Source organism: Colossoma macropomum, unplaced genomic scaffold (genome assembly GCF_904425465.1).
Source record: "Colossoma macropomum unplaced genomic scaffold, Colossoma_macropomum, whole genome shotgun sequence".
Taxonomy (NCBI): Eukaryota; Metazoa; Chordata; class Actinopteri; order Characiformes; family Serrasalmidae; genus Colossoma; species Colossoma macropomum.
This window is the reverse complement of record NW_023494790.1, coordinates 761,843-789,342: the sequence shown is the minus strand read 5'-3', so window position 1 is coordinate 789,342 and position 27,500 is coordinate 761,843. Positions and strand designations below refer to the sequence as shown.

The following is a 27,500-nucleotide window of genomic DNA, read 5'->3' as shown; positions in this document are numbered from 1 at the left end:
CTGATATTTAGAAAGATTGATACTACTAATCAATATTCACTTAGCCTCTCCAGGATGTGCAGGAGTCTTTTTAGTAAGGTGTTGAATCACATAGCATTCCTACTGTTTTCTCTGCCTTTACATTTCTTTACATTGGTCACTACAATCATTTTCATTCATAATATGATTTAATTAATTGAGATTGTCACAAAATATATTTGAACTTAATTTGTCATGTATTGTCTAAAAACATATTCCAGTACTAAATTTAAAAATCATTTTTGCAGTATGATTTGAGATCTGTTGTAATTTCCCTGCCTTCTCTATCTTTACAGACTAGCTATCTTTAATTTTAGGGTAAATTCTTGTGAAAATTTGAGATCAGCTCTGCAATCAACAAACTCCTTCCTTAACATACTGGACCTCAGTAACAATGACCCACTGGATTCAAACATGGAGCAATCTCTCTGCTTAACTTATAAATTGACACTGTGAACTGAAGATACTCAGGGGGCTCTTCTGCAAATTAGATCTGAGATTATAAAAGCTGGTAAAGCTCTGATATTTAGAGAGATTAATACTACTGATGCATATTCACCTTGCCACCCCAGGATGTGCAGCAGTGTTTTTATCATGGTGTTGAATCACACAGTTGTCTTACTGTTTTCTCTGTCTTTACATTACTTTTTCTTCACATTCCCACAACAGTTCAATTTCATTCATAAGCCACTTTCAGTAATGAAGTAAGTCACAATACATGTGTGTGTGTGTGTGTGTGTGTATATATATATATATATTATTTATATACATACATACATACATACATACATACATATTATATATAAGTCAATTTGTAGCGTGTTGTGTGAAAACTCCTTGCTTAAAGAGCTGGACCTCAGTAACAATGACCCACTGGATTCAGGAACATTTCTCTGCTTGCCTGAAGAGTTGACACTGTAAACTGGAGATACTGAGGTGGGTCTTCTGCTAATTAAATCTGAAATTATAAAGGCTGGTAAATCTCTGATATTTAGATAGATTAATACTGCTGATCAATATTCACTTAACCTCCCCAGCATGTGCAGCACTCTTTTTAACAAGGTGTTGTATCATATAGCTGTCCTACTGTTTTCTCTGTCTTTACATTCCCACTACAATTCAATTCCATTCATAGAAAACTTTCAGTAATCAAAATTGTCACAACACACACACACACACACACACACACACACACACACACATATATATATGTGTGTATATATAGTTAATTTGTGGTGTGTTGTCTAAAAACATGATATTCTTTACTAGAACATTCAGCAATTGTTTCTGCAGTATATTTCGAGATCTGTTGTATTTTCCCTGCCTTCTGTCTTTGTAGACTGTCTATGTGTTGTCTAAAAACATGATATTGTTTATTACAACATTCAAAAATCCTTTTTGTTGTATAATTTGAGATCTGTTGTAATTTTCCTGCCTTCTCTGTCTTTGCAGATTAGCTATCTTTAATTTTAGGGTAGAGTCTTTTTTGAAAATTTGGCATCAGCTCTAAATTCAGCAAACTCCTTCCTTAATGGGCTGGACCTCAGTAACAATGACCCGCTGGATTCAGGAGTGGATCATCTCTCTGCTTGACTGCAAAGTTGACACTGTACATTTTTCAGATATTTTGAATGTATTCAAAATTCTAAAATGGAGTGTTCAGAAAATTCAAATCTCCTCAACATTCTAAATTGGAATGTTCAGAAAATTATAATCTACTAAACATTCTACAATTAAATGTCCAGAAAATTTGAATCCCCTCAACATTCTATAATGGATTGTTCAGAAAATTAAATTTTTCATAATGTTGTAAAATGGAATGTTCAGAATATTACATTTTCTTCAACATTCTAAAATCTTCGAATCTTGCCAAAATTCCAAAATGGAATGTTCAGAATATTTAAAGCTAATTAGCTATCTTTAGAAAATTCAAATCTCCTCAACATTCTTCTAAATTGGAATGCTCAGAAAATTCAATTCTGATCAAGATTCTAAATTGGAATGTTCAGAAGATTTGAATCTACTCAACGTTCTATAATGGAATGTTTCAATATTGTCTCAAAAACTCAATATTCCACAACATTCCAAAATGAAATGTTCCGAAAATTTGATTTTCCACAACATTTTAAAATAGAATATTCAGAAAATTTGAATCTACTCAACATTCCAAAATGAAATGTTCAGAAAATTCTAATTTTATTTTTTTAATAAAATTCTATTTCCCACAACATTCTAAAATGCAATGTTTAGAAAATTCACTTTTCCACAACATTCTAAAATGTAGTGTTCAGAAAAATCAAATCTACTCACTGTTCAGAAAAATCAAATCTACTCAACATTTCAAAATGGAATGTTCAGGAAATTCTAATCTACTCAACGTTCCAAAATGAAATGCTCAGAAAATTTGAATCTGCTCAACATTCCCAAATGGAATGTTTAGAAAATTCAACTTCCAGGCTGAATAGTTCTGCTGCGGGCATGTGCATCAGGACCAAACCCTGTCAGTGGGAGGGGCTAGCATCCCCATACTAATCCACTCTTTAGCATTTTAGAGCTCGCACCCTTTTGAAGCTGCAGGACCTCAGACTTTTCATTTTTACCTGAATTTGGAGCCTTAGATCTTAGCTGTGCTTTCATTCTAAGATCCCTAAGATCTTCATTCTAAGATCCCTAACCTCATAGCACAGCTCCTGATAGCCAGTGGGAGACCATAAAAACTTTATCGCTGAAACTGATGACCACTGGGAGACTGTAAAACTTTAACTCTGAACCTGATAGCTGCTAGGAGACCATTAAAACTTTTTCCAAGTCCCTCTCTCAGTTAAAGTTTTCTTTTGACACCATTTCAATCCAAAACAGCCACCAGGGTAAACTGGGTCTTAGTCTCTGGTGAACAGGTTTTTTTCACCCCCAGAGCAGAATCTTTCCACCAAATTTAAATCCTTATTTCTCCATGATGAAACCTCCTATCCCCATGGGCCTGATATTGTTCGAAAGAGCTGGGACGAGCTCCACCCGGAACCTGAGTTATAAGCTCTGGAACTGGGGGAACCGGCTGTTCCGAACTTCCCAGTTTAATAATTTATCGAACCGAACACCCAGGCTGGACCAAACTTAAACTGAATACTACCTTCCCCAGGCAGGAACAAATTTCTTTTGAACCATGGCGATAGCTCCACCGGAACCAGAGATCCAAAAAATAGGCTCCCAACACAGCACCTCCTGGTCCTCAGCGGAGAAACGTCACAACTCCACACACCATATACTGTTGGAAAGGTCTCTTTGATCCACTTCCAAATTCGAAGGTGCTCGTTGTCAACCTGGTACCAGTTCCAAGATACAGACCAAATTTCTCAGAGATGAGAACCGGAGCTTTGCGCCAGTGCTACTCACCTGTCTGAATCAAAGCAAGGACCAAATTTTACAGCCTCATAGAGCTTCTCCCCTTTTGTATGAGACCAGCCTCGACCTTCTAGCCCCTGGGAACTGGAGATACAGAGCTCCAAATGTCAAAACTTCCAGGCTGAATGGCTCCTATGCGGGCACACACATCAGGATCAAGCATGGTCAGTGGGAGGGGCAACCCCCCTCTACTAGCCCACTTGTTAGCATTTTGACAGCTCACTGCTTTTTGACGTCACAGACTTTTCACTATTACCCAACTTTGAGCCTCAGATCTTGGCCATGCTTTTGTTCTAAGGTCCCTAACTTTACACCCCACTAGAACAGGCCCTGCCCTTTCCGACGAGCCTACCCATGTCCAAGTAGCTACTTTCGTTCCAGATATATAACCCCAGGAAGGTGAAACTTTAGCCGGGAGACTTTGAAAGCTTACCGGGGTCTTTCCCAACATTGCACCGCCACTAATCTTCACCCGCTTACACCAGAGACCCATCCCTGCAAAAATGATTTTCACTTTAGTTGGTGTTACTATTTTCTCTGAAAAAATCCATATGTATTTAAGAAATAAAGTATAGTCCAATGAAAGCTTTTTCAGTGGTCCAACAAAACAAAACCTATATTTCAAGCATGTGGAGTGAACAGACAAGAACTGAATTAATCAAATAACCTTTAAATGTTTTTCGGTGTGATGGTGGTACACATTCGCCTGTGATTGGTATCTTATTCAGTATTTGTCTAAATAAGGGGTCAGCAAAGTGCGGCTCTTCTTCTGCCCTATTGCGGCTCCATAGCAGAATATGATTTTAGGTGAAAATTAAATAATCCTCCTTTGCAGTAAAATAAAGCTCTGCTGATCATTCTAACACAACAATAAATGGTCTTAAATGCTGGCCTATATGGCTAATTCACCAACATTTAATGCTGTTGGCACACAGACTTCTGTGTGACCAGCAGTCTGTTGGCACACAGACTGCAGGTCACACAGCAACACAGACAACAGTCTCACCTAGCTAGTAGCTGATGAAGTGGCAAAGAAGAGAAGGATTTAGGATAAACATCAATAATTTGGAGACGAATGGGCTTATTTAATCAGAAACGACAAAAATGGTCAAACAATAAAAAGTCGCAAAGCTGAAGTCAGCTTCTCATTCACCAGCTTCTTGTTCAAATTTTCCTGTTTCACCTTAAATGGTGCAACAGTTACATTCTGGCAACAGGAACAGGAAATTGTGAACAAGAAGCTGGTGAATGAGAAGCGACTTAAGCCTCATAAAAAGTCGAATGCTGAGAGACATTTTACAAGAAACTGTTCTACTTTTCCTGGTGGAGATGCAAGAAAAGAGCCTATAGCTGGGCATATTTATGTTTTATTATGTAGGTGCTTTAAGAGATTTATACCTCAACCCTAAAGTAAACGTATTGTTTGTTTCATATTCTGAGCTAGCAAATAGGAATTAATTAATTAATTGATATAAAAATTTGTGTTTTAACCCTTCTGTACCATGTGCATTTCAGACATCCTAGCAGAATCATTGAAGAACACGGCTGCTGGCACCAACCTGACAGAATATGTGACACTCTCACCTTGTGGTAGGCAGGTACAACATTTAAAATGTTCATAAACATTTATACTATTGAGGTTAATTTTATCTCATAGTATCAGTACTATAGATTTAGGAAAAGCACTTAAGATTTTCCACAAACACAGTTTAAACTAACATAGTTACATAGTTACCAAATGTATAGTGTTGAAGTGATCACAGTTTACCCCATGAGAATGTTATAGCATCCAGCACATTTATCAGAAATCCAAAAACTTTTTAATGATTAATAGTACACAATTAGAGAGCCCGGGAGGGGCCGTGGGTAAAAAATAAATATTATTTTGAGTGAACGAATTGCAATTCATTCTCGCGTTTTCTTAAATTTGAGGGAGCAATCACACATATTTAAGCACATCAAAACCTGCGAGACAGTGTTAGGAAACTGTTAACTAATGATAGAAAATGTGATTACAAATTGTTCCCTCAAATTAAACAAAACGTGAGCATGAATTACAAATCATTCCCTTAAATTAAAGAAAATGTGAGCACAAATTAAAAAAGTGTTCCCTCAAATTAAAGAAAACATGAGCATAAATTGCAAATTGTTTGATCAAATGAATATTTATTTTTACACATATCCCCTTCCAGGCTCTGTACACAGTAGCAGACTGTTGACAGTGTAAATCAGTGATGGGACACCATGTCTTTTGAATGATTATAAGCAAGCCTTCCAGACGTTTGGAGGAACCAGTGAAATCCCCAGCTGAGGTGATGGATTCAAATGAAAATGTTTTGATCTTTGTGCTCTGTATCCTGATGTTGTTTGTGATCCTCAGATTTTGCTGTCATGCAACAAAACAGTGAATGGCCTTCTTTCCCGAGGCTACATTTACACAGCAGGTAAAAGTGACCCAAATCTGATTTTCTCACCAAATCCGATTTTTTTGTTTGGCTGTTCACATTATCTTTTAAATGTGATCTGTATGCGACATCAGTCTGAACAGATCAGCTCCTAAACCGATCCGCATGCGCAAAAGAACAATGCTTCACGTGGCGGCTCATCCAAGGGTAAACACTCATGAACGCCAGTCGCTCCCGCAGCTTTCAGTTTCGTCTTCGCAGCATCACAGGAGCGATTATAAAGTTCCAATGACTGACAGCTGGACTCATCACCCACAGTGTGTTCGAGTTCGCCGTAAAAAGGGTACTAATGTTTTAGTACAGAAACATCAGACTAAATGTTTATCAGTCTCAGCAGCGCGAAATTATGACGAATGTCGAGTTGTACTGACGTAAAAGTCGCATGAATTCCGATCCAGCTGTTCAGACGCATTGAGTCGCATTGCCGCAGATCGGATACGTGTCAGATTTCAGTACCACATATGAAAGCGTCTCAAATTGGAATTGAAAATGTAAGATTCAATGCGTTTTTTTGCTGTTCACACAGCCACACAGATGACACGTGTCACATTTGAGGAAAAAGATCGGATTTGGGCTACTTTTATCTGCTGTGTAAACGTAGCCTAACAGATACATTCTCTCAAGCAGTCCAACCTTAAGCAGTGACATAAGTGATACTGGATGTGAAAAGATTCAACCTGTCACGGTCAGCACCCCTGCAAGAAATGTCATTTACTTACATAGTTTTATACTGTTCTTTCGTTGGACTGATTTCAAAACCAAGCTTAAGAAACTGGGGATTAAAGAACTGAAAACACATTGTAATTGATGATCTGTGTGACAAATGGATTGCAGTAGTTGTTTTGGTTAAAAAGTCGTGTTTTTTCTTGTTAATTGTTTTTGTATTTTATATCATTTGTATTTAGACAGTGGAGCAGATTTTTGCTTCTAAGTCAGCAGATGACTTGTCCTCAAAGAGTATGAAGAAACTGGGAGTTTGAAAGATTCCACCAGGCATTTAATGGTGAACATCACTGTAGCTCGCATGCATGAAAAGGAAAGGTAAGAGGCTTGATGGTATTAATGATGTGAAATTCTCACTTGAAAATGAAGCAAAAATATTATTACAAACAATAGGTTTACAGGAGAGCCCTAAGTAAAGCAAAAAAAGGAGTTTCTTGTTCTTGGGATTGTGTCACTCTTCCCGTCTTTGAAGGACGCCTACTCAAAAAAGGGATATGTATGTTTGCATTGTAGCCATGGTGTGAAATCATGATGGCAGTTTGATTTTGTTGGTCTTTTGTTTATAAGCACCATCTGTTAGATCCATCAAAAACTTGATATTGTCTGCACTCCATCCAAAAATACTTTTGTTTTCAAGAACATTTTTATGACATTTAGAGCAACAAAGGCTTTCTTGAGTGGCGTGTCAAGACTGTGCAACAGCAATCCAAAACTCCATCTACATCCCCTAACAGAGTGAAAAGGAGGTCCCACATTATCAAGGACATTTGGTTCCATAGATGGGCAGCAAACAGGAGATGAGTGTCTGGGGGCCATGTCTCTTCTACGCCACACTACCAACCATGACTTACTCTACCAGAAGATGAAAGAAACATTCCACTATTGTCAAAAGATGCTCCATGACCCAGAGCAGTCTGCAGACATACTTCAAATGTTTCCTTGTTTCCTGGACACAAAGGGACTGGTAGCCAATATTTATGTAAAAACATTTGGGAAACATACTTGATTTAATTTAAATGATTGTAATAGTAGCCCTGGCTTTTTTATTAGATTTTGCAAGACTTCTTGTTGATGTTTGGAGCAGAGACTCCTTCCAGGTTTCTGGAAAAGTCCTGAATGAAGAATCTGACACTGCTGATTAGCCAGGTAGTATTACAATGTCTTTCATTAAAACATATGCATGCAACACATTTGAACTAATGGCTTATTTGGAGATGCTTTTTTGTCATCTTTTATAATCTTTGTGTTTCAGTCTTGCCACAGCCTGGAGGATCACCTCATGAACATTGAAGGAAACTCCCAGCCATATCTTTGGGCCACAGGGACTTCAAAAGCACAGTTTTCTAGCTTCTACATAGTCTTGGATAGAAAGCTTCTTCCATGTCAGTCATGTACATCCTTAGACGCAGTTGATGAGTTGTTCAAGTCCTACTTCATTTTCAGTGTGAAATATGACAATGCTTTGTCCAGTCTGTACACATTTTTGCAGACTACTGTGTACAATATTGATATAGGCACAACACAGGAAACTCCAAATGTTTGAGAGTTGAGAGCAAAGCTGTTGAATAAGCAGTAATTAGTTTCTACAGTAAAAATGTTTACATGTTTCCTTTGTGCCTCATCCTTTAATACAGCCTTACTTATGTTCAGGCACCTCAAATTAACGCATGGAATGTATCCTGGGAAAAAAGTTGAGACTAAAATGTAGTCAATTAGGATGTTGCTTGCAATTCTCAATATGTGTTTGTCTCATGAGACCTCTTCTAAGCTTGGCCCCTTACAGCACAAACCAATGCCAAAATATTGAAGCGGACCCTTCAGCAACTCACAGCAAAGATACAGTGGTGTGAAAAAGTGTTTGCCCCCTTCCTGATTTCTTATTCTTTTGCATGTTTGTCACACTTAAATGTTTCAGATCACCAAACAAATTTAAATATTAGACAAAGATAACACAAGTAAACACCAACTGCAGTTTATAAATGAAGTTCTTTATTATTAAGGGAAAAAGAAATCCAAACCTACAGGGCCCTGTGTGAAAAAGTGATTGCCTGATTACTGCCACACCTGTTCTCAATCAAGAAATCACATAAAAAGGACCTGCCTGACAAAGTGAAGTAGACCAAAAGATCCTCGAAAGCTAGACATCATGCTGCGATCCAAAGAAATTCAGGAACAAATGAGAAACAAAGTAATTTAGATCTATCAGTCTGGAAAAGGTTATAAAGCCATTTCTAAATCTTTGGGACTCCAGCAAACCACAGTGAGAGCCATTATCCACAAATGGTGGAAACATGGAACAGTGGTGAACCCTCCCAGGAGTGGCCGGCCGACCAAAATTACCCCAAGAGCGCAACGACGACTCATCCAAGAGGTCACAAAAGACCCCACAACAACACCCAAAGAACTGCAGGCCTCTCTTGCCTCAGTTAAGGTCAGTGTTCATGACTCCACCATAAGAAAGAGACTGGGCAAAAATAGCCTGCATGGCAGAGTTCCAAGACAAAAACCACTGCTGAGCAAAAAAAACATAAAGGCTTGTCTCAGTTTTACCAGAAAACATCTTGATGATCCCCAAGACTTTTGGGAGAATACTTTGTGGACTGACGAGACAAAAGTTGAACTTTTTGGAAGGTGTATGTCCCATTACATATGGCATAGAAGTAACATAGCATTTCAGAAAAGGAACATCATACCAACAGTAAAATATGGTGGTGGTAGTGTGATGGTCTGGGGCTATTTTGCTGCTTCAGGACCTGGAAGACTTGCCATGGTAAATGGAACCATGAATTCTGCTGTCTACCAAAAAATCCTGAAGGAGAATGTCCGGCCATCTGTTTGTGACCTAAAGCTGAAGGCCACTTGAGTTCTGCAGCAGGACAATGATCCAAAGCACACCAGCAAGTCCACCTCTGAATGGCTTAAGAAAAACAAAATTAAGACTTCGGAGTGGCCTAGTCAAAGTCCTGACCTGAATCCGATTGAGATGCTGTGGCATGACCTTAAAAATGCGGTTAATGCTTGGAAACCCTCCAATGTAGCTGAATTACAACAATTCTGCAAAGATCAGTGGGCCAAAATTGCTCCACAGCACTGTAAAAGACTCATTGCCAGTTATCACAAATGCTTGATTGCAGTTGTTGCTGCTAAGGGTGGCCCAACCAGTTATTAGGCTTAGGGCCTTTTTCACACAGGGCCCTGTAAGTTTGGATTTCTTTTTCCCTTAATAAAGAACTTCATTTATAAACTGCATTTTGTGTTTACTTGTGTTATCTATCTTTGTCTAATATTTAAATTTGTTTGGTGATCTGAAACATTTAAGTGTGACAAACATGCAAAAGAATAAGAAATCAGGAAAGGGGCAAACACTTTTTCACACCACTGTATGTGTGCCTCCATTTTAGCCAAACTTTTAGGAAGTGGCATACCAAATACTGTAGTTCTTTCTACAGTTCAGAATTTAGAGGAATTTGTGGGGGATATGCAGGCAAATATTCAGGACCAAGTATTGAACTTGCTCCCAGCTGACAATCCTTGAAGACCAGTCATAGAAATGTTATTTAAAAGTAGCCATTTGAATTCTATTAGCAAATGTAAAAAAATATTTCAGGGAAAAATGGAATATAGTAAAGCCAGTTAAACTGCATCTTGGAGTAAGGTATGATACCAGGCAAAATAGCAGAACTGGAACCTATGAGCAAATTCTAGTTGTTATTATTATTATTATTATTATTATTCATATATTCCTGTACTGGAAACACTCCAGTTCATGTTCAAGAATGAAAGTGATATGATGCAAACATGTACTCAGTCTGACGAATATGAGGACTTCTGTGATGAAAGCTACTTCAAAAATCATCCTTTGTTTTTGAGTAATATGTTTGCTCTCCAAATCCAGTTGTACTATGATGAGTTTGAGTGTGCAAATCCTCTAGGTTCAAAAAAAGGTATACATAAAGTTGGCTGCCTTTACTTCATCCTTAGAAACTGCTATTTGAATATTTGATCAAACATTTCATCTCTAAAGAAGCCTTGTTAAATAGGATATATGCTTTTAATTATGGCTATCTGGAAAAGAAAAAATAAGCCAACAAATATTAATCTTGAATCTGGAGAACATGGAATAGGGTTAAATTCACCACAAACACTGTGTTTGATCACAAACATTCCTTTGATAGTTGGTGACCTGGTAACAGAGGATGATTTGCACTGGCGTTTGTTGTTCTTGCTGCTGAACATTATAAACACTGTGTTCTCATACTCCATCAGCAAAGGGATGACTGTATATTTAAAGCACTTTATTATTAAACATCACCAGCTCTTCAAAGAACTGTACCCATCAAACAACTTTATTCCAAAACATCATTTTATGGTCCACTATCTGAGGTGCATTCAAAAAACTGAATCACTCATTCATGTCTGGACTATGAGATTCGAAGCCAAATACAAATTTCTCAAAGATTATGTGAAGAACTACAAGAACTTGACCATATCACTTGCAAAGAAACACCAGTTTGCAGTAGCTTATCATTGAGTCTGGTCCAGTCAAACAAAGTTTACTTGAAACACTCAAATATAAAGAAGATATATCTTCATATCTTCACATGGATTCACAGGCCACTGTCAACCTCACAAATTGGGTAAATTGTGGAGTTGAATATCGTGTTGGCCTCTTCGTTTGCACAGGCACTGATAAACACAACGGTGTTTAGCAAAATAATCGCTTATCATTTTGCATGATGGTACATTTGTTTTGGTTTTGGTTGAGCATGAAACTTGATTCCATGATCATTTCCGTGCTTTCCAAGTAAGTGAAAGCATTCCTAGAAAGCTACTGGTTCTAGAAAGGGATAGATTAAGACATTTCAAATTGTTTGATGCCCAAATGTCCTATGGGTGTGATTCACATTTTTATGTTGTGTAGGAGAGTTGGATTATTTAATTTGTCGACATTGTTTACTTCTACTTGTATTGTCCAACTGATCAGCACTGCTGTGTCTGATCCACTCATATCAGCACAACACACACACCATCACCATGTCAGGGTCACTGCAGTGTTGACAGTGATCTGCCACCCAAATACCTGCTCTCTGGTGGTCTTGATCATTGAAGAACAAGGAAAAGGAGGATAACAAGGTATTCAGAGAAACAGACAATCTGTAATTGTAGATCTATGAAGTGCGACTACATGGAAAATGGAACTGATCACATCCACAGTGAGTGTTGAAACAAGATGGTTTGTTGATGTGATTGGTTATGTTCATGAGTATTTAGGTTTAAAGACAAGCTCATGTTAATACACAGTCATGCATTATAGTTTTGTAATAGTTTGTCTTGTTAGATGTTTGTACATTGAACATGGTTGTGTTGCAAACACCCTTATTTCTATGATGGCACCCCTGGATAAACTTCATTTTCTATGTGAAAAGTTTTTATTTATTTTTTTAACTGAATTTAACACATTGTATAACAATAGTTCAAGTGCAGAGCGTAAAATGTGACCTGTATAAAAGTCATGGCAAATTTTGGTGCATTGTTTGTTTTCTAATAATATGAATTCAGCAAAAATGAAAAGTTATAAAGATGCACAGATAAATGTCTGTACATAAATATGTAACATAATTTTATTATGTTCCCTGTAGAGGAAATGTTAATTGTCACACATTCAACAGCCTCTAGCAAAGAACCGGACTTCATCTCCCAGACTCCTTTGGGAGATCACATGACGGAGCAACTTCCCTCCGACTCGGACTCAGACATGGACTGCATTTCCCACAATACAGTGGGGACTCACGTGACTTCTGACTCCCGCTCGCGCACCAATCAGCGCTCTGCATCTCCAGAATACTAACTGGTGTCACCTGTGTTTCTGCTCACATGACTAGTTAGTTTACTTTAAAGCCCGGGCTTCAGATAGACTAAGTGCGAAATATTGTATCCTTGTGATCTTCTGAGCGTTTGTATATTCTTGCCTGTTTTTCCATTTATTGACCACCATTTTGTATTTTCGACTCTGCCTTTTGCTTTACCCCTTTTGTGCCTTTGCCTGTTTGGACTGACCTGTGTTTTTGACTTCCTTGCCTGTTTTTGTGACCTCGTTTTTGCTCTGCCCTTTTGCTTTGTTTGCCTAATTATATTAAACTTGTCATTCTTCTTACATCCGCGAGCGTCTGTATTCTGCTGCCACATCACATTAATCAACAAGACACGTATTTTAAGCAGGCGTGTCAAGATTTCCACAAGACTGTGGTGATGTGGCATTGGCATTATTTTTATAGTACTGTTTATTTTCTTCTTTTAAGTGCCATTCACATTTGACCACACAATTTCTTTTAAATGCAAATGTCTGCTGTTACATCTTTACTCTGCTAGTGAAGAAATTCAAAATATATCTTGTTACACAGTTATCCATGCAGCATAGATTGTTAAACACGACTGTATGGATTTGTTAAATAAAAAAATAATATTAATCAGTAATGGTGTCTTTTGTAGTCATTTTCACATAAACGTTTGTGTTTTCAATATTAAATCAATAAGTAAAACACTTAAGCATTAATTTGTTAACTCTGTGAAGTAGTTCTTGTTGAAATTTAATTCAAATTGAGAGTTGTATTTTACTTTAGATGGGATAAGTGTTTTAACTCCCACAAGAGTTCAGTTTTAACTCCTGAAAAGAGTTAAAAGATCAACTCCCAGAAGAGTTACTTTAACTCTGCCCTAGAGTGTATTCGATGGTCACACATATACACTCAAAATGAGTTGATTTGAACTCACAGGAAGTTTATTCCAAAAGGCAGAATTTGCTGTGTACTGCTTAGGCACCATTTAAGGTGGAACAGAAACATTTGAACAAGAAGCTGGCAAATGTCATTCATGTCAATCATTTCTTTTACATAGCAATCGGCTGCATATCTGACAAAATGAAAATGCAAAATGGATAAATCAACAGCAAAGTGACAGTTTGTGATTCAGTTTTCAGCGTAGATGTGCTTTAAGTGTCAGAATGAAAAGGCAAATGCAAACGAACATTGGCGCCACCTGCTGGAGATTTACTTTTCATTTCCCACTTTGCTTTTTCGTTTTCAAACTGACCAACGTGCAAATATATGTTAATTAGCACTAGGCGGAGCTATGGGGTACATTTTAGGATATCAGACCTCAGAGTTAGAACGGCATCATTGCTAAAGGTAAACAACTTCGAGTCTCAAGAAAAACCACCGTCATGTCTCAGATCTGGTGAAACTGAACGTCAGAACAAACGGCCTCAGAGAAAAGGTATCAGACCAAATGCAAGCCTGGTCGAAGTTGTTCACCTTTAGCAATGATGCCGTTCTGACTCGGAGGTCTGAGGATGTCTCAAAATCTACCCCGTAGCCCTGCCTAGTGGTAATTAACATATATTTGTATGTTGGTCTGTTTGAAAACGAAAAAGCAAAGTGGGAAATGAAAAGTAAATCTCCAGCAGGTGGCGCCGATGTTCGTATGCATTTGCTTTTTCATTCTGACACTTAAAGCGCGTCCACGCCGAAAACTGTCACTTTGCTATTGATTTATTCATTTTGCATTTTCATTTTCATTTTGTCAGATATGCAGCCGATTGCTATGAAAAAGAAATAAGAACGTAAACATTACATTTTGATTTTAGTTTTGACACATATTCTGCATTTCGAGAAGAAAAGCCAAAGTGAAGCTTTGATTTTCTTTTCTCTATTTGCTTTTCCATTTTAGATTTGGCCATGACATACCAGAATAATGACTAAAATGAAATGACAAATAGCTGTTTTACATTCATTTTTATTCTTGTCACAAATGACTCATGCTCATGTGAAAAATGAAATTGCAAATGTAGGTATTTTATTTCATTTTCAGTTTTGGCAGGATATTTGCGCAGATGTTTGGAAAAAGAAATGGCAGAAAAAGAAGTTTGCATTTACATTTTATTGTTTTAATTCTAATTTCTTTTTTGGCCTGATTTGCCTTCCATATTTTACAAGAAATTATTTCGCTTTTCCTGGTGGAGATGCAGATTATCTTGTTCGGTTTTGGGGGCACTCTCTCCTTCGGTACAGGAGTGAAACAAATTAAAATTAACTAGAACATCTCTGTTTGTGGAAACATCAACTCGCAATCTCTGCCATTGTTGCCAAACTGCGCTTGTGCATCGCTCCTCACATTTGCGGTCACATTACGAGCCGTGCAGTCCGCGGTGGCGTTAGTGCATGCAGAATTGGCAGAAAACTGCTTGAGAAATGCTTTACATATTGTGTATTAAAAATAATATTTTATTAGAATAACCTAAGTAACGCAAGTGACAGTTTATAATAAAGTTAATACCTGTAATGTGCTTACAAAATATTTGACTGTAATGCGTTGTATTACTTCGATACAGAAAAAAGTTATCATATTATTGTAATGCGTTACTTTGTACCGCGTTACCCCCAGCACTGTTAATGAAATATGTATCATTAATAACAAGTGCTATCCTCCATGGGGTGATGGGGGCAGGTTTAAAAAATAAACATAAAAGAGAGAGGAGCCATTGTATCTGAGTGTGCTGTGTTGTAATCGCTGATCCATTAACCATGAAACCACAACCACAGCCAGGCCTGAGCCTCCCACACTGACCTGTGGAGGGACCTGTGAAAGTGAAAGCAGCACAAACTACTCTGTTTTTACATAACAGAGAAAACAGGATGAGTATCTTACCAGCCTCCATGCTTTCTGTCTGTGGTGGGCGGATCTTCCGCCAAGCCCCCGAACGGACTGAAATCGTATTTACTAGTCAACCATCCAGTGAATACAACCGTCCGATGATCAGTATAAGACTGACCCGCCTGGAGCTGGTCCAGCCCGCAGGAACAAACTTGCAGAGTTTGTAAGTAAACAAATCCGTTATGGCGGCGTTCTTCACCAGGATTTTCGGAAAGGTGAATAAACCTGCACATTTTTACTCGTTTTAAACAGCACATTTATTATTACATTACTGCTGACCGCTATTGGACGTCTGTCCAGTCTGAAAGAAGGTAGTGGCGATGTTTGTGGAAATATTAGCCACGTCGCCAGCGTGGTTAACTACACACTTAAAAATGTGGTTCTTCAAGGGTTCTTTAGTAAAGAAAATGGTTCTATATAGAACCATGAACGCTCAAAGAACTCTTCATTTAAATGTTAAATGTTGCATCGTTCTTCAGATTGATGGAGAACGTGCTGTAGATGGTTCTATATAGAACCTATTTGAAAAGCGTTTTATATAGAAAAGGGGTTCGTCTATTGTGTCAAACTTGACATCGTAACGATAACGGAACCCTTCTGGTGCAATACAGAACGATTTTCAGAAAAGGTTCCATACAAAACCATCTACAGCACATTCTGAAGAACACTTTCACTATGCAAATGTAAGGGGGTTTGAAATCTTAATAAAGATGCATTAACACGCCTATACAATGTTGTTCCTCATACTGGATTTTAAAAACAATGAGGCAACTTTTTGTGTGTCCTCTTATTTCATTCTTTTCTTTGGTTTGGGTTTCTTAATAAACTTCATGTCTTTTAAAAACAGATCAGCTTAAGTAATAGGGTACTAACTCAGTTCACGGCTCTAGACCAGCACGGGGCGCTCCTTACTAAGAGGGCGGCTGGTGTGTATAAAACTGAGGAAGTGACCGTAACGTCTGTGTCCGTTCTCTTTGATTAAGGGATGTGTTACCTGGGACCGGTAACACAAAGAACCCTTTAATCATGCAAAAGGCCCTTTGAGTGTTCATGGCTCGATATAGAACCATTTTCTTCACTAAAAACCATTGAGGAACCATCATTTTAAGACCGCGGTAAAGTTGGTTTTATGTTCGAGATTCGACACACGTTCGCACTTCCGACGTTAGTAGAGTTAAGAGGCCCATGACGAACCTTTCTCTTCCATATTCCTTCTCCACAGAACACAGAACACGAGCTCCTGACTGCACTATTCCCCTTTTTCTGTAATTGCTTTTTAAAAGAAATTGTCGACACATTACAACAAACTGAACCGTGCATTAAGCGGATTTTCGCGTACAAAAGTAAGGGACCGTCGTCAAAGTGCGCGTCCTCATGTACAAGTCTTGTTCTGAACGTCAAAATCTCAATAGCGTCTATACTTTAGGGCCAACTGAACCCCAAGCAACTAAGACCTTCCTGTAATTGTAACTTACTACAGCAGCAGAATTTAAATTCGCTGTTGTGTTGAATTATGATTAATGTTCTAAACTCACAAAATAAAAAAAAACTTGTAAAATGAAACGCATTAAAGTCTGTTCTATCCTTCCAACTAACTACAGCAAGTCAATAAACCCCAGTTTTAGTTAATGTTTTAAACATTAAACAATCAATAGGCCCTTTACTACAAGACCTAAAATTTTTATGACGAAATGCATTAATGTGTGCCCTATTATTGCAACTGACTACAAGTAGAATTTGAATTGTATTAAAGTTTAAAACATTTGTCACACAATTATCATTGGTTTCTTTACTCTGGGGGCCTTGATTTAAAATTAATATTCTACACAAATAAAAAAAATAATAATAAATCAATAGATTTTTTTTTTCTGTAGAGACCAAAATGGTGAGCCAAATGCATTATAGAGCTTGTCATTAACACAGTTTACTACAGCAAACAGAACTCAAATGAAGTGTTCTAGTGAATTTTAATTTATATTGTATAGACCAAAAATTCAATAGCTTCTTTACAGTAGGAGCCAAAATTATAAAAGCAAATTCATCAAAGAGTGCCATTTTACTACAACCTACTATAGGAACTGGAATTTGAAGAAAGCGTTGAGGATAATATTGATTAATGTTTTAATAATTAAACATATAAAAGATAAATGTAGGGGTGAAAACTGTAATCCAAATGCATTAAAGAGTGCCCTGTGTGTGCAGCTTACTACAGCAAGTTAACTGTTGGGTTAAAATATAATTAATATTGTACGCACAAAAATTTAGTGCCTTCTTAATTGAAGGGCAAAAATTTGTCAACTGCACTGAAGAGTTCCCTATTATAGCAACTAACTACAGCAAGCAAAATTTGAAATGAGTGATGGGTGGAAGTATGATTAATATTTTATAAACAGAAAATTCAATAGCTTCTTTACCGAAGCGCCCATGTTTGTTAAATCAAATGCATTGAAGAGTCCCCTATTATTGTAACTAACTACAGCAAGCAGAATTCAAATTACATGTTTGGATATAAAAAATATAAATATAAGAAAATCTTGTGAATTTAGAATATTCATCATAATTCAACACAACAGTGTATTTAAATTCTGCTGCTGTAGTGAGTTACAATTACAGGAAGGTCTTAGTTGCTTGGGGTTCAGTTGGCCCTACAGCATAGACGCTATTGAGATTTTGACGTTCAGAACAAGACTTGTACATGAGGACGCGCACTTTGACGACGGTCCCTTACTTTTGTACGCGAAGATCCGCTTAATGCACGGTTCGGTTTGTTGTAATGTGTCGACAATTTCTTTTAAAAAGCAATTACAGAAAAGAGGAATAGAACAGTCAGGAGCTCGTGTTCTGTGTTCTGTGGAGAAGGAATATGGAAGAGAAAAGTTCGTCATGGGCCTCTTAACTCTACTAACGTCGGAAGTGCGAACGTGTGTCGAATCTCGAACATAAAACCAACTTTACCGCGGTTGTACAGAGACACGCCTGACAAACACATTACAGCCTTTTGTTTGGTTAAATTTTTAATAATTTTTTTTAGAAGTAAATTGTTACTGTGTCACATCCATATGACTTAGAGATGTATTATTCTATTCTATCACACACACTTGTGGCCCATTTCTAAGACTGAACAACAAACATACAGTATTGTTTTAATGTTTTAGGCACTTGAGAAAAATGTATTTGTTAAGAAAAGCATAAATATTAGGATGAATACAAATTTCCAAACATTTCTAAACCCGCATGGGGTTTCTAAACCCTTGTGGACTTTTCATCCACTTATCGGTTTTATTCATCAGGCTTTCATTTCAGTCAGGAGTGCTGGTTGTTGGATTTGAACCAATCCATGTCGTGGCTTAGGACATTGAGGAGAATTTGGGAACTGAACCTTGCTGCTCTAACCAGCTCACAATATCTCAGCTACTTTTAAAAACAAGAAATGCTTATTACATTTCACTGCACTGACTGCAATGCTTGTATTAATTTAAATATTGTGTTTTACGAGCCAAATATGCTTATAGCCAACACAAATGGTTTTGAATTAAGGACTTTGGTCTCTTGCCTTACAAAGTTTTGCAGGTTTGAATGCATTTCTTGACCAATTCTTGTAGATCTACAGATCTGCAATCACCTTAAGCATACTTAGGCACATCTCATAAACCTTTGGTTTGGAAAACATGCAAGATATATAGGGAGTTTTAGGAGCATGTTACGCAAAGCTGCACCGTGGGCATTTTAATTTCTGGCAGTACATTTTAACTGTGACACATTTTGCAGTCCTACTAGAATATTCAATATACATTCACTAGAATTTTCCTGATAAACCATTCGTAAGTGCACTACAACTTTTAGCAGCATTCTGTGGTCAAATGGACGTGACACAGTAGCAATTTATTTCTAGAAAGGAAATAATTAAAATTTAGTCAAGGCATATTTTACCAAACTAAAAGTTGTAGTATGTTTGTCACTAATTTATTGTTTTTCAACTGAATGTAGTTTTAACAAATTTTACAGATATAACTAAATATTTATGAGCTGAGGGGACTGCCTTAACCGTATGCAGTAAGACTCTCACACACACTATATGCCAAATAAACAAGATATCAAATCATAACTGCGTTTTCACAGAGTATCAATACCTACAACACTCGCTTTTGTCATGTTACAGGTTTTATTACTAATATTTAAAATTAAGACACTAGGATACAAATTTATTTCAGAAGGTATCAGACAGTGACGCGCATTACATTTTGGCTGTTTCCACATATTTTCAAATGAGTTTGCTGAACACATTTACATACATTTATTTTTGTCTGGCACATTTCTGTGTGTAATATTTCCCCAAATATTTTAAAATAAATGCATTTTAAAATATGTTTGGTTAATATGACAAAATATTCTGAAATACATTTTAGTATTTGGAATGTATTTTGGCATGAAAACTGAAATGTTTTTGAAATATATTACAAATATATAAAAATACAAAACGAAAGCTAACACCATGGTCCTGAATGGCGTGGTGATCCAAGGAAAGTTCACGCCTGTAGTGCCCCTCGTACAACCTGCTAAGAAGATCACACTGTCCAACGTCCCACCCTTCATTAAAGATGAGCTGCTAACTGCAGAGTTAGCTCGCTTTGGTCAGTTTGTGTCCCAAATGAGGAAGATTCCATTGGGCTGTAAATCTCCCTTACTGAAGCATGTGGTCTGCTTCAGACGGCAGATCTTCATGATTTTAAAGAACGGGATTGATGAGCTGAATGTAGCCTTTAAGTTTAAAATCAGTGATTTTGAATATGAAGTGTTTGCAACCTCTGACACAATGAAATGTTTTGGGTGCGGACAAGTGGGGCACTTGAGGCGTTCATGTCCCTTTAGGGCGGGTGATGAAGGCACCACACAGGCCTCAGCCTCTGCACCTGCTGGTGGTGGCCAGGTGATGAGTGCAGCAGGGGGCAGTGAGACAGGTACCAGAGCTGAGGATGTGGAGGAAACTGTTGCCTCGGGTACTCAGACTCAGGCTGGGGAGGGGGGTGAAGCAGCTGAGTCTGGTCCTGGGGATCCTGAGAGTAGTGGACAGAATGTTGGGCAGGGGAGCTTTGGGTCTCTAAACGAGGCTACTGCTGAAGCTGAGGAGAGTGTTCATTTAATTTTGGAAGGGGAGGGCATGGAGACGGATACTGTGGCTGAGGAGGCCATTTTCAGAGCACTGTCTGGAAAAAGGAAAATGAAGCGGGCTATAGCGAGTGACAGGAAAGGGAAGGCAGGAGCGAGAAGCACAGAGAGAATACTGGCTCCAGCTCTGCCACACTGGATGACTCTGACAGTGATCAGCCAGATGCTAAAAGTCAGAGGAGCAGGAAGAGTGCATACACCTTCGATAAGATACGGTCTTTTCTTCATAAGACCAAAAACATGAAAGGCATTGTGGTTGAAGAATACTTTCCTGACCGTAAACTGTTCATAGACTCTGTTCAGGCTTTCATGAGAGGAGATGGTGAAGACAAATTTACTGCACAGGAAATTTACAGGCTAAAGAAAATCGTGCTGAAATTAAAGTTAGAGCTTCAAAACGACAATGATGGTTTTGAAACATCATAGTCTCTCTCTGCTTCTCGGCCCGTTACTGCTCCTGTTGTGCCTTCTTTTTCCTTCTATGAGTGGGATAAGGGTGGGCTCTTTAAACCTAAACGGGGCTCGGGACATCCGGAAAAGAGCCCTGCTGTTTGAGCTAATTAAACAGAAAGGTATTGACATCACACTTGTTCAAGAGACACATAGTGACAGGGCTAATGAGGTTGATTGGAGGAAAGAATGGGAAGGGGAGGTCTCCTTCAGTCACATGAGCTCAACCAGAGGTGGGGTGGCAGTCCTGTTTCCAAGACGCTTTCTGCCGATCTCTTTTTTGAAGTTGAGCAGGTGGTGGAAGGGAGGTGTATGGTTGTGCAAGCTCAGTTTGAGCGTTTTAAGTTCACTATTGTTAACATTTATGCTCCTACGTCTGGAGTAGACAGGGTGGCCTTTCTTAACACTGTTAATACAGCTCTGCAGAACTACAGCCCTGATGACTATCTGTTTATGGGGGGTGACTTTAACTGCACTGAGAATGATGCCGTGGATAGGAACTACACTGAACCTCATGTCGCATCTCAGCGCGCTCTTCATGAGTCACTGAAGGCTCATGGCTTGTGTGATATATTGTCCATCAGACAATATACATGGGCCCATGTGAGAGACAGTTTCATGTCTTTGGCTAGACTGGATTGCTTTTATTGCTTCAAACACAGCTTAATGTTTTTAAAGGGTGTGTGATTGTGCCTGTCGGTTTTTCTGATCATAGTTTGGTCTTATGCTCCATTTTTATTGCAAATCTTAAATCCAAGAGTGCCTATTGGCATTTTAACACCTCCTTGCTGTGTGACATGAATTTTAAACAAGTTTTCACTGTTTTTTGGAATAATTTTAGATTGCAGAAACAACATTTTCATGACCTGCGAGAATGGTGGGATTATGGAAAGGTTGTAATTAAGCAGCTTTGCCAGCAGTACACCTTCAATGTCTCTAGGCACATTACTCAGTCCATTAAAGAGCTGGAACGTGAGATTTTAGAGTTACACGGACTGGTGGACTCCACCGGAGACCAGAGCCACATTCGAGTTCTGAAGTCGAAAACCTCTGCTCTTAATGATCTCTTGGGTGTCAGGGCACAGGGGGCTCTGGTCCGCTCGCGATTTCAGAGTCTGATGCAGATGGATGCCCCATCCAAGTTTTTTTCAGTCTGGAAAGGAGAAATGGTCAAAGCCGCTTTATTCACTCTCTGCACTCTGAGGATGGGCAGGAGCTAACAGAGCCCACAGAGATTTGAAAAGAGATGGCCTCCTGCCCTTGAGCTGCAGGAGGGCGGTGATCACCCTGTTACCTAAAAAGGGCGACTTACAGGATATTAGGAACTGGCGACCGGTGAGTCTCCTGTGCACAGACCTCAAAATTTTCTCCAAAGCCTTGGCTAACAGACTGAGGGAGTGATGGGGCAGGAAATCCATCGCGACCAGACCTACTGTGTGCCTGGCAGGTCCATCAGAGATAATATATTGTTTACTTAGGGATGTTTTAGAGGTTTCCAGAACTCTGAGGCTTGACTTTGGTCTCATTTCTATTGACCAAGAAAAAGCGTTTGATCGAGTGGAGCATCAGCATTTATGGCAGACTCTTATGACGTTGGGTTTTGGTCCAACTTTTATTAGTATGATAAGAGTACTGTACCAGGACATTGAAAGTGTGCTGAAAATTAATGGTGGGCTGAGTGCTCCTTTTAAGGCTTGTCAGGGTATACGTCAGGGCTGTGCCTTGTCCGGTATGCTATACTCCCTTGCCATTGAACCATTGCTAAACAAGCTCCGCTTCAAAATTGAGTGTGTTGTGTTAGGACAGGAGGCCACAATCATCAACAGCTATCAGCTTATGCTGATGATATTGTGGTAATGATAAAAGGGCAGGCGGACATTGATGAACTTGCTTCTATTGTCCAGGATTTTGGAGCTATTTCAGCTGCGAGGGTGAACTGGGCTAAGAGTGAGGCTCTTGCAGTGGGGCAGTGGACAGGGGGGTTACCTGCATTACCTGCTGGCCTGGGTTGGAAAATAGAGGGGATAAAGTACCTTGGGGTATTTCTTGGGGATGAAACTGCACTACAGAAAAACTGGGATGGTGTAGTGGAGAAAATGAAAGGCCAGCTAGCAAAGTGGAAATGGATCCATGGACAGATGTCTTTTAGGGGGAGGGTGCTTGTAATAAACAACCTGGTTGCATCGGTGCTGTGGCACAAACTATCGTGTGTGGATCCTCCTGTTGGTCTACTGTCTCGACTGCAAGCGATCCTGGTGGACTTCTTCTGGGACAGACTTCACTGGGTCCCACAAGGCGTGCTTTTCCTTCCCATGGCAGAAGGAGGACAAGGCCTGGTGCACCTCGCAAGCAGGCTAGCAACTTTCCGTCTGCAGTCCCTTCAAAAACTCCTGACAGGCCCTGCTGACATAGTGTGGAGAGAGGTGGCCTGCACCATCCTACGCAAAGTTGATGGACTGGGATTGGATACTGCTCTGTTTTTAATGGACCATAAACAACTGAACCTTGGTGGATTACCCCTTTTTTATCGTGGACTTTTTAAAATATGGGGACTTTTTAAGACCTATAGACTGGAAAAAAACACCTCACTTTACTGGCTGCTGGAAGAGCCCTTAATTAAAGGAGCTCGGCTGGACGTGTCCAGCAGTGCTGTACCGGGCCACACTCGGATGCTCTGTGCTTCAGGGACAGTAACACTACAAAACTTGGTAGACGTGTCAGGACCAGGCTTGGGTGACGTCCAGGCAGTTGCCTCTCTGTTAGGGCAAAAATCCTTGCGTCATACCAAGGCCTTCATTGACTTGTGGAAGGGCAAGCTCTCAATGGAGGAACTGTCTTTACTGCAGGACTTTGGAGATGGGAGTGCAGTGCCTAACAGGGGAGACATGTTCCCAAGGACTACACACTCACCAGACTTGGACAATGTATCGGGCCCTTTGATGGACCTCTCTGGCCTACAGAATTTGAATCTCCACACTGTGTCAGGTCAGGTCTTATATAAATGTTGTGTTAAAGTGTTGAATAAAGCAGTGCTGAGTGACAGGCTTGACACAGTGTGGAGAGCCAAGCTGGGTGTAGGGATGGACAAGCGGCCTGTCTGGAGGGTGTTGTACAAGCCACCACTAACAAAAAGGTCTGGTGATCTCCAATGGAGAATCTTACATGGGATTTTAGCAGTCAATGCTTTTGTCTCTGTAATTAATCAAGATGTGAGTGATCAGTGTGTATTTTGTGGACTCAGGGAAACAATCTTCCACTGTTTTTTAGAATGTCCCAGGCTTGTACCCCTGTTTAACACACTCGACTGTTTATTTCTGAAGTGTGGGGAGGTTTTTAACTCTTGTGCTTTCATTTTTGGAGCTGGTTACAGTCGAAAAGAACATTTTAAGTGGCAACTGCTTAATTTTATAGTGGGTCAGGCAAAACTGGCGATTTACAACTCTAGGAGGAATAGAATGGAAAACAGGTCTGGTCAGGAGGTTCTACCGTTGTTCATGGCTCTTGTAAAATCAAGACTTCTCTTTGAGTTTGGTTTTTACAGAGCCATGAACAATATCGAGGTGTTTGAGCTGGAATGGTGCCACAGTGATATTCTGTGTAGTGTAGAGGAAGGGGAGCTGATCCTCGCTAGCCCTTGGAGCTGAATCATATACATGGTGTTTTGTTAATGCCTGGAATGTTGCACTAATTTAACTTGCTCTGTTTGGGTATCTAAATTGTTAAATAAAAGTTATGGTTTTAAAATACAAAAATCTCCCTATGCGCCCGTTGTCCCTTGTCAACTCATGTTGGTGAAATTATCTTACTCTTATTTGTAAAGTGGTTTTATGATTAATGATTTACTGAGATGTCAGTTATGACATTTACATGGGTGAAACATGTGCATTCTTCTTTCTCTTTCTGTCTCTCTCTCTCTCTCTCTCTCTCTCTCTCTCTCTCTTTCTGTCTCTCTCTTTCTGTCTCACTCTCTCTCTCTCTTTCTGATTTATAAACAGAAATCAATGATTTAAGGTGAACATTAGATTCTAGGAATTACTTTCATCTTAACATGTTAAACATTGCAAAATTGCTAAGTTGTAGAGCTGTAATTTTAAAAAGACAGGATACAATAAAAATAAAACAATAATCAATACATGAAAAACAAATGTGTATTCGTGTGTGCGTGTAAATGTGTGTGTGTGTGTGTGTGTGTGTGTGGTGAGACATGGTCACTCACTGTCCCTCTCACAGTGGCAGGTCAGGGTGTATTGAGCTGTGAGTGTGCAGCTCTCTCTGTGCTCCCTAACAGATACGGCGGTGTCTCTGTGTTAGAGAGGCTGTTAAATGTGGGATGTTTGTTGTTGATTTTTGTAAAGAACTCTTTGCGGATCTCAGTGAATTTCGGGCGCTCAGTCAGGAAGTGCAGCTCTGTCTCTGTTTTATTCTGTTCACATTGCTGGCATGTTCTTTTTTCCTGAGGCAGCCAGGATCTCCTGTGCCTGCCGGTCTCGACAGCCAGACTGTGCTGACTGAGTCTGTACCTCGTCAGGGTGGTCCTCAGTCTCAGATCAGTCACTGTGCTCAGGTACTCTGCCACAGTGTACTGTCTTTTTAGGGCCAGATAACACTGCATTTTACTTTGTGATTTTGTTTGAGTTTCCCAATAGTCTCTGTATTTTTCTCTCAGATGTTCTGTAATTTGGTTGATTCTGATCAGATTGGTTGTGTTTTTCTGGTCCTGAGTCTGTTGAGTGTTAGTGTGTGTTAGTGTGTGTGAGTGTGTTTTAGTGAGTGTTAGTGTGTAGTTCAGGACCAGCTGAGTTTTATAATGATATGAGGGGGGTCGCTATTTTTCAGGTGCATCCAATTGATTGCCCTTTTTTGTATTTCTATAATGAATGGGTATTGACCTAATTCTGCTCTGCATGCATTGTTGGTGGTGTTTCTGTGTACTTTTAAAATGTTTTTGCAAAATTCTGCATGCAGAGTCTCAATTGGATGTTTGTCCCATTTGTCGAATTGTTGATTAGTTAGTGGACCCCACACTTCACTGCCATAAAGGGCAATTTGTTCAATTACTGACTCAAATATTTTAAGTCTGATTGGAATTTCTACAAAAAATTGTCGTTTTATGGCAAAGAAAGCCCTGTGAGCTTTTTCTCTCAGTTCATTCACTGCTTGATGAAAATTACCTGAAGAACTGATTTTGATGCCTAAATAATTATAGTTTGAGGAGTGACTTATTTGGTTTGTGCCTAACCTAAATGTGTGTTGTTTTCCCTGAGATCTGGATCTCTTCTGAAATATCATTATATTTGTCTTTTTCAGGTTTACTGCCAGGCCCAGGTCTGGCAGTACTGCTCCAGCAGGTCCAGGTTCTGCTGTAGGCCCTGCTCTGTGGGGGACAGCAGAACCAGGTCATCTGCATAGAGCAGGAATTTAATCTCTGAGTCATGCAGAGTGAGACCGGGAGCTGTGGGCTCCTCTAATATCTTCGCCAATTCATTAATGCAAATATTAAATTGTTTTGGGCTTAAACAGCAGCCCTGTCTCACTCCGCGCTCCTGGGAGATGGAGTTTGTTATTTTTGTTATTGCCAATTTTTATGCCACATTTATTTCCTGTATACATTGATTTAATTAGATCATATGTTTTACCCCCTACACCACTTTGTATAAGTTTATAGAATAATCCTTGGTGTCAAATAGAATCAAAAGCCTTTTTGAAATCAATAAAACATGCAAAAATTTTGGTTTTATTTTGGACGATGTATTTATCAATTAGGGTGTGTAGGGTGTAAATATGATCGGTGGTGCAGTAATTTGGTAAAAATCCAATTTGACTTCTACTCAAGACACTGTGCTCCATAAGGAAGTTTAGAAATCTAGAATTTAAAATGCTGCACAGTAACTTCCCCAGATTACTGTTCACATAGATGCCTCGGTAATTATTAGGGTCGAATTTATCTCCACTTTTAAAGATTGGGGTTATTAGTCCATGATTCCAGATTTCAGGGAAGTAACCTACACTCAGAACCAGATTAAATAATTTTAGAATAGCTAACTGAAATTTAGAAGTTGTATGTTTTAGCATCTCATTTAGGATGCCATCAGGCCCACAGGCTTTATTCGGTTTTAGTCTTTTAATTTTATCATTAAGCTCTTGCTCAGTAATTGAGGAGTCTAAAGGGTTTTGGTTATTTTTAATAGTCAATTCTAGTTTGTCAAGTTTTCTTTTTATGTCATTTTGTTCAGAGTTTGGGTTAATTTCTATCTTCTTGAAGAGTGTTTGGAAATGACTTGTCCATATGTCTTCATTTTGAATTGCCAGTTGTTCATAGTCTTTCTTTTTCAGGTTGTTCCAGTGATTCCAAAATTGGTTTGGTCTGATTGACTCCTCAATTAGTATCAGTTGCTTGTAGGTGTATTGAGCTTTTTTTGTTCTGAGTGTACGTTTATATTGTTTTAGTGTTTCACAGTAAAGAAGGCGTATGTGTGCATTATTTGGATCTCTATGTTTCTGATTTGATAGTTTTCTAAGTTCTTTTCGCATATTTTGGCTCTCTTGGTCAAACCAATTGTCTTCTTT

General features: G+C 38.9%; 1 protein-coding gene and 1 pseudogene across 2 annotated transcripts in view; both read left to right on the top strand.

The window, feature by feature from the left end:
• The window catches only part of LOC118808924, a 16,550-nt pseudogene extending 4,094 nt beyond the window's left edge, over positions 1–12,456 (top strand).
• A 2,838-nt stretch (positions 12,457–15,294) lies between these two features.
• Positions 15,295–27,500, top strand: part of LOC118808980 (short/branched chain specific acyl-CoA dehydrogenase, mitochondrial-like) — a 38,130-nt gene continuing 25,924 nt past the window's right edge. For both annotated transcript variants that reach the window (XM_036571862.1, XM_036571861.1), the window contains exon 1: positions 15,295–15,532. In XM_036571862.1, coding sequence (XP_036427755.1) covers positions 15,500–15,532 — 33 coding nt within the window. In that variant the 5' untranslated portion in view covers positions 15,295–15,499. The remainder of the gene's footprint in view (positions 15,533–27,500) is intronic.